At 35.0% G+C, this 8308-nt stretch overlaps 1 protein-coding gene across 2 annotated transcripts; it reads right to left on the reverse strand.

Annotated features, from left to right (window-relative positions):
- Positions 1–2576: 2576 nt before the first annotated feature.
- LOC117318776 (scavenger receptor class F member 1-like) lies at positions 2577–7580 on the reverse strand. Of its 2 annotated transcripts, XM_033873725.1 has the most exons (8): positions 7464–7580; positions 6496–6591; positions 5750–5845; positions 5435–5530; positions 4268–4311; positions 3779–3876; positions 3592–3647; positions 2577–3082 (listed from the first exon to the last, which is right to left on the reverse strand). In XM_033873725.1, the coding sequence occupies exons 1-8, from the start codon at positions 7498–7500 to the stop codon at positions 2994–2996; spliced, it is 612 nt and encodes a 203-aa protein (XP_033729616.1). In that variant the 5' UTR covers positions 7501–7580; the 3' UTR covers positions 2577–2993. The 2 variants fall into 2 exon arrangements, with proteins under 2 accessions (XP_033729616.1, XP_033729617.1); XM_033873726.1 differs by lacking the exon at positions 5435–5530 and having other exon boundaries at positions 2585–3082; positions 7464–7575.
- Positions 7581–8308: the final 728 nt, after the last annotated feature.

Consider the following 8308-nt stretch of genomic DNA (forward strand, 5'->3'; position numbering starts at 1 on the left):
GACCAGGGACGATAATTTGAGAATAAGTTTTTCCATCAATTACAGAAATTATGTGGAATCGGTCGATCAAGAACCACACCCTACCACCCTGAAGGGAACGGACAGGTTAAGAGATTCAACCGAACGCTTTTACAAATGTTTCGAACCCTTTCCAAGGATGGAAAGAGTGACTGGAAAAGTCATCTTCAGCAAGTAGTCCATGCCTATAACTGCACAAAACATGATGCAACAGGGTACTCTCCATTTTACTTGCTTTTCGGCAGACACCCACGTCTTCCGGTGGACATTATCTTCGGGCGTTCAACGAAGACACGCAAGCAGCAAATCACACTAAGTATGTAAAGGTTTGGGCAGATCGTATGGAAGAGGCCTACAAAATTGCTTCGGAAAACGCGTCACGGAGTGCGGCTAAGGGCAAACGACAACACGATTCTCGGTTTATCAGTAATTCACTGGTTGAGGGAGATCGCGTGCTTGTAAAGAATCTTCGCGAGAAGGGCGGTCCAGGCAAACTACGGTCTTTCTGGGAACAAGATATATATGTGGTTCTTCGGAAAGTCGCAGAGGATGCACCAGTATACGAAGTGAAGCGAGAGAGTGGCAAAGGAGAGATCCGCAGACTTCATCGTAATCTGTTGCTACAGTGTAATTCCCTTCCACTGAACGTAGACAGCTATGTTCCAAGGAAAAGGGTTCGGCACAAAAGGAAATCAGAAACTTCTGTAGTTTTGAAAGACAAACCAACAGACAATTCCACATCGGACTCTGAAGTAGACATTATCGTTTCGAAGGATTTCAATCCTTTCGCGACACCGTTCGTTCCCAGCGCGATGAGTAATGTACCAGAAACAGAGGACATTGGTAGTGGGAATGATGACCCTAGTTTTGTGACTGTTTCCGACGGCGCGGATGTTACTTCAGATGATGATGCAAATCCAGACGCGTCTAGTGATTCTTCGGATGGCGAATCTCGGTTGGATAGCACAGATAGTGAAAGGTCGGAGTCCGGAACCGACGCAGGAACTTTGTCAGATTCTAGGAGACGCAAACCTCCTAAACGTTTTACCTTTGATACCCTGGGAAAACCCAGCTATGTCCAAAAGCTAGAAACTAGGTTGAAGGGCTTTCCAGATAGTTGGGATATGTGGGGGCCAGAAACTTTAGTTTGACCAGATGATTATTTCATGGTTCAAAGAACAAAATGTATTTGCAGTTGAGTGTGTGAGTGCAACTAGAAATCCATGATTATTGAACTTTGGAACTTGTATATACGTTTAGCTATGATTATAGCATTGACTGTTCAATTACTTTTGATTTTGTAGTTCTCAAAAAGTGTTATTTTTAACGCATGACGTATATCGGAGGATACCAATGTGTCAACCAACATTAGTGTTTAGGAGTTGTAATTGGAACGGCCAACTGATTACACAAAATCACATTTCTTCTTTAGTAGAAGACGTAACCTTACTATGTACATTTTTTTTAACTTAAACAGGTGGATGGCACTTCGACCTAACATGTCGAGATAAATAGAGTCGATAGTCTAGTCTCAGGGTTACAGAGGTCATGAATGATTTCGGAGTCAAGAGTCGTAAATGTCGAGACGACATTCGTTTCTTGGGGGGAGAGTGTGACGACTGTATAAGTAGATTATTGTAAGCCATCCCATTTAATTGTACAAAGGGAGGTAAGTCAGACTGTGAAATATTGGTCATATTTTGATTCGAACTCGCCGTCTCAGCACCGAAAGTTGGAAGTCGGAATAAAACGAAAACGCTGACAATCTGGTTGTCCTCCTTTTTTCAGGTAAAAATGCAAGTTTATCATGTTTCCAATGTTTTAGAATGATTGTTTCATGTGCATAAGTGATTCCACTATACAAGTGAATATGTAGATTAGTACGAATACCGATGAAAGTGGAAATACTACGATTTTGCTGATGTGTGAAGCCAGATCACAGTGACGTCATTAGCGTGTAGGCTCTCACAGTTTAGAGTAAATGCTTGTATTTTCTAGACTTTATATACGAATATTTGAATGCGATATTAGAATATTGTAGAAATAAAACAATTGGTTACTTTATATTTTAAATGCAAAGTATTTTAGACAAGTTTAGTGTTGGAAATAGCATGACAGGTCACGTGATTTCGGTGAGATTGTTCTGGCGGGAAAGCAGACTTGCGCGATCCCAGAATCCCTTGCGTAATAATGACCTCCATGATGTTTACTTCCGTTCCATTTAAAGATGTCCCATTTGACTGCGATTACTGATGCTGTCATGTATATGTAATGATTTTAGAAATTAACATTTGTATTTGAATTCATGAATTGTTACCAACGAATAGTCTGTTAATTAAGAAGTCAGACATATATTATAGTCAATATATAATTAATTTTCTATTAATTATAGATCATCAATAGATGTGATATACTCACATTCCATACATTTATTGGTAACTAGTCTAGTCATCAATTAGTGAATTTATCTAGTGTTGTAATTGGTTGTGGATCAATTATGATTGTTCAAAGTTATAAAGTAAGTTTGTTAATTGAATCATGCCCTAGTCACAAGCCATAATATGAGTTTAATTTGTTTATTTAAAATATGTACCTTAGACACAAGCCAGAGTTTTATATTATATTGTACAAGTTATTACATTTGTATTTGTATCGGTCTCAGCACCGGAAGTTGGAAGTCGGAATAAAACGAAAACGCTGACAATCTGTTTGTCCTCCTCTTTTCAGATCATCCAATACATTTCCCCGACCGCTCGATCCCGGTAACAGTAGCTTGTCAAAGAGCATATCCGTAGTGAACGCCTTCGTTGTGTTGAACGTTACGGGGACCTCGAGCGTCTTGAAGCAGCAAATGTTTGTTTCGTTTCTCAAATCGTTTCTCATTGAGATAGATTAAGTTTTTGTTTTGTTTTTTGTTTGCACAGTGAGTATGCTATTTAGAAACTGATCATCCATGATCTATCAAAGTTTCTTCTCTAAGTCTTAATGATGTCGTAAATGCTTTTAGTGTTGTCAATTTTGGCCACATCTAATCCTTCATAGTTGCGAGTGTCATCGGTGATACCTAAAAATAAAACAGACATATTAATGACACTATAAATAACGGTTTATTCAAATATGTGACATTGTTCATATACAAAAAAAATGTACGTGTATCTCTCCTAATCATTTCCATTTGCATTCGATTATAACTCTCACATAATTGTTATTTGTTTAATTATATGAATAACAATATCAGTGACGACGTCACTATGGAAATTCAGTGATGACGTCATTATAATATTAATTGTATATTTGACGTCACCAAAATGTGTGCAACCGGAAAAAAATAACTTGATCAACCAATGTAACATACAACAATTTATGTATTAATAAGCAGTATCTTCTTTGGAAAGTAATTGTCATATAATTCTCACAGCATTTCAGACAAATTGAATAACAAGAGATCCAATAAACTTTAAGGAAAGCAAAAGAGAACACACGAACGCTTTATACTTAATTTGGTAAATATAGTCGTCACCACATTTTTCAAACAATTGATGCCTATTTCAGACATTGGTGTTCGAAACTTACTATTTGTCTGCATTCCATAAGATACTGGCGGCTGGGAAGACAATTTAAGCTTCCTTCTGAAAACGTTTAAGTTTTGATGATTAAATAGATACAGTATTCTTTCAAATCACAAAATGACGATATCCCTCGTATTTGACATTCCAAAATATATATAGTTATTTTGAAGATGCAAACACAGTTCACTTACGAAATCCTTAGAAAAAGCAAAATTAATCCAACGTTGCAGCAAATGGAAATTCCTAGAAGAGTTCCCAGAATAGCGTAACCAGTGACGTGTTCGGTATTCTACAAGATAATAAAATGTTACTCGCTGTAAGTCTCAGAAGGTTAGCCTTACGTATATTGTTTTAAATAATATCACTGCTCCAGAATACACACATATTGATGCTGTAAAAAAACAGATTTACATGCATTTTTCGGCATATGTTTATTATCATCAAATTTACATTTTCAAGCCATTCCATACATTTGTTTAATCATTTTTCATTGATTTTTGTTATGAAAAAAAAACTAGTAAACATATCAATGGATGTGAATTGTGATATGTAATTTAACAATGCTTTTTTTCAAAACTCAAAGACAGCCCATCTATATATATATATATATATATATATATATATATATATATATATATCCATTGTTCATATATGTGTATTGATGTACAATTTGTACTTACTGTGAACATCGCTCGTGGAATTGCGTCTGTTTGGTTTTGGGAGACTTGTGCGAATCAAAGGAAAAAGGATTCTTGATGAACAACAACGTACAAAGTAAATAAAATGGCAATTTTGTTTAATGAAGGGTCGTCGTTGTAAAAATGCAGTTTTTCACAACCTGCATTGATCTATAAAAATTCTATCAGCATAATTATTCGAAGCCCCTCTCTGTTTTCAACCTAGAAATATGATATTGTTGAGCTGGTCAGAATAGGTAGCACAGTCATTCAATTTCACCTTTAGAATGATGTATATATTTTTTTTTTAAATAATTGTTTCCTTTTGCCAATCAGATTGATCCTTTAAACTGTCTCTACCTAATGATTTAAAACCTATATATATTGACCTGACATTCCAATTAATTACATTGAACATTTGATACTCAACTTAATACATAACCGCCGTAAACCAGTCGGTAGTCAGTGATTGTCAATATTTTAAATATGAAGTATTTGCATAACTATTATCATACAATGTCGAATCTGTCCCTCTTTACTTTAGTAACCATTCTATATTTTCAACCAATGGTTTCTATTGCTAACCAAGGATTTTTAAGACAATAAGATTGGTTTTCAAAATGCGATAATTGTTGCCATTATCTGCTTCAATGTATCTTATTTCATTCCAATGACATATTTCTGCGTGTCTGGAACAGATCGTGTCCAAACAAGGGACTTCTGAGCCAGAGACCATACACTATAGTTATCGTTATTGTTCTCCACAACCAAATTACAATATAACCGATATACTGATCCAGCATTATGTTGACAACAAGCTGTCTTCTATAATGATTTGGAATTCTGATAACAGGTTATTCATTTCAGTGAGTTGTTAAGTCACCACTGTTTCTAAATTTCCATTAAATAGTCGGTAAAAGTAAGCCATTTTAAAATTGTGATTGATATTTTAAGTCGAAATGAATACTTAGTTTTACAGAATGAAGAATATTTTCATGCGTAACTTCGAAACCCGAAAAAACGAAGTCGGTTTACAAAAAGTAAAGGATCTGATGTCGGCAAGCTTCACTTGCTAAAATTAAAGCGTGATTATCTATCGATAGCGATACACAAATTGATCTGGATTAGACAGCTAATACTGATGTCCTATTTCCATCATGTTTATCTTACCTTCACACTGACCGTTAACCCTGTTGCATACATTGTCCTTGCAATTACAAGGACATGACTGATTACAGCGAGTACCATAGAAACCAGCATCGCATTCTGTAAAGATATTTTGAATTATATTGATACTTAAGTTTTATATCACTGCCATATGAATATGTAAATATTTCACATCATACATAATTGGTAACGTACTCCATATATCTAGGCAAAACTGGTGTCAATTTTAGAAATGGTATACGAATTGTCCCAGTTCCACCTCGCAAATGTACACATCATTTTCTATCTACAAGGTTACCCATATTTAATTCAACTTACCTTCACAATGACCGGTTTCCTTTTTACATACACTGTTCTTGCAGTTATCAGAGCAGGGAAGATCGCAGCGAGTACCATAAAAACCAATATCACATTCTGTAGAGAAAGAAAAACGTAAGCAAATTCTGAATCACAAAGTTATTAATGGCTGATACTCGAGCGCAAATGATTCAAAAGTTATTAAATTTGCAGCGCAGTAAACAAAATTAAACTAAATAAGTAATTTGAGGACCTAGCTTTATTACGACTGTAATGTAAGTATTCACAAACTGATTCATTGAGACAATGAACTGTATTCAAAACCGATTTCCTACTCAAATGTTGCAAGTATGTAAGCAACAATATCTGATTGGAGTAATTTGTGGTTTTTTTTACTCAAATTAAATCATCTAAAAACTATTTGTAACTACAGCAATCAGCATGTTGCACTTTAAGGCCGTAAGTTTAATTCATAGTAAATTTTCGCAAATAAGATGTGTGATATACATTTGCATTGACTCTACATTTTCAACTTTGTCAGGCAACTAAATTTTCGACTTTATCTTGATACATTACTTTTGAACAGACAGACAGCCGATAGAGAGAACTATACAGGGACAAAGTAAGATACACAGACAGGATTAAGAACAGAAGAAGAAAAAACAGAGAGAAGAAAGATGATGCGAAAAATAAAGTAAAGAGAAAACAATAACAAAACACCATTCTGATGTTAAATGGGATAAAATACAGCATGGTGTTTACCATACCCATGCATTTCCCGGCTTGCATGCTGCAAAGGTTATTTTCACAGTTAGTAGGACATGCCTGATTGCAGACACTGCCGTGAAATCCTGGATCACATTCTGTAAAATAAAAGGGTTTAAAAGGGTTATTTGTTTAGATATCAGGGGCGGATTATATATAAGGCGGGGAGGGGGGAGGGGGTGAAAAAGATAACACGCTATTGTTTCAGGTTTAGTTAGTGAAAAATGCCAGAAACAAATTGTCCGTTTTGTATACTGCAGCTTTTATTTTTTGTTGCAATTGTCCGTACACGTCTGGTTGCAGCTATTACTACTGTCAAGTAAGTTATCACAAGGTGGTATTTAGATAATGCCCTGTATACTGGTCAAGTGTCATTGAATCACCACCAAGACAACGAAATGTATTCGATTACGATTCCCTACTCCAATGTTGCATGTATGTTGCTGGTATGGTGTTCAGATTGGACCAATCTGTGGTTTGTTTCAAATATCAAATCACTTATATTTGTAACTACAAATAGTTTAACCAATTAATTCTTAAACACACAAAGAATTCTGGATCTTGTTTATGTTCTGTTGGAGAACATTTTTATAGATTTTAGTCAATCAGATGTCATATTGTTCAACACATTAATTACCATTGCCATGGCTAAAGGGAGAGTAAATGAAGTAATGAACATGTGCAAAGTACAAATAATTTGGACATGCCAAAGCCGATTTCACTTTCAGATAGGTAAACATTTACCTGGCTTATGAGTAGAAATGGAATGAAACGTTGATAAAACTTATTTATTTCTTTCAAATTCAATTATAAACATTTCAAGTGTGGTCGTCGTAATTGGTAGACAAGTTCTAAAAAAACGTTTTACTTATAAATTGATATTTTCGTTTTATATATTTTATCTACGAAGTCACTTAAACTGTATTAAGTATGCATAATATAATTATGATAGAAAGAGCTGTATATATACCCTGATTTCTGCAGTCAACACAATTAAAAGGGAGCATCTGACACCATGGCACATGATTGAAAGACCATGGCTGAAACGAGCATAATGATAGGGAGTTCTTAACTTTTTTGCATCCTATGTTTTACACTAACAACAACTATACACTGGGAGACACGAATGCCCTAGTTTTTTTTCATATTTTCTACATAGAATTTTTCACCAATTTAACCAAATGAGCACTAATTTAGCACAGCATGAACTATATTCTTTTCATAAATATACCTAATTACGGAAGCCAGTTAGGGTCACAGTGAAAAAATATATTATGTCGTAATAACGACTTAGTATCTCGTAATAACGACTTAGCTATGTCGTAATAACGACTTAGTATCTCGTAATAACGACTTAGTTATGTCGTAATAACGACTTGGTATCTCGTAATAACGACTTAGCTATCTCGTAATAACGACTTAGTATCTCGTAATAACGACTTAGTTAATTCGTAATAACGACTTAGTATCTCGTAATAACGACTTAGCTGTGTCGTAATAACGACTTAGTATCTCGTAATAACGACTTAGCTATGTCGTAATAACGACTTAGTTATGTCGTAATAACGACTTAATATCTCGTAATAACGACTTAGCTATGTCGTAATAACGACATAGTATCTCGTAATAACGACTTAGTATCTCGTAATAACGACTTAGCTATGTCGTAACAACGACTTAGTATCTCGTAATAACGACTTAGCTACGGAAGCGTATAGGGGACACGACATACTTATTTATAATACATTATGTATAGTTATCATATCCCGTTTTACACACATATTTACTGTTATCTTGAGATAGATATGTCGACAT

This window comes from Pecten maximus, unplaced genomic scaffold, assembly GCF_902652985.1.
Source record: "Pecten maximus unplaced genomic scaffold, xPecMax1.1, whole genome shotgun sequence".
Classification (NCBI taxonomy): Eukaryota; Metazoa; Mollusca; class Bivalvia; order Pectinida; family Pectinidae; genus Pecten; species Pecten maximus.

Excerpts from the sequence above, each read along its gene's own strand:
- LOC117318776 (XM_033873725.1), bottom strand. The coding sequence starts at position 7,500 with ATGCTCCCTTTTAATTGTGTTGACTGCAGAAATCAGG. Across the intron at positions 5,846-6,495 it reads GCAAGCCGGGAAATGCATGG|AATGTGATATTGGTTTTTAT; the intron begins GTATGGTAAACA and ends CTTTCTCTACAG. Across the intron at positions 4,312-5,434 it reads GGTTAACGGTCAGTGTGAAG|TCTCCCAAAACCAAACAGAC; the intron begins GTAAGATAAACA and ends GATTCGCACAAG.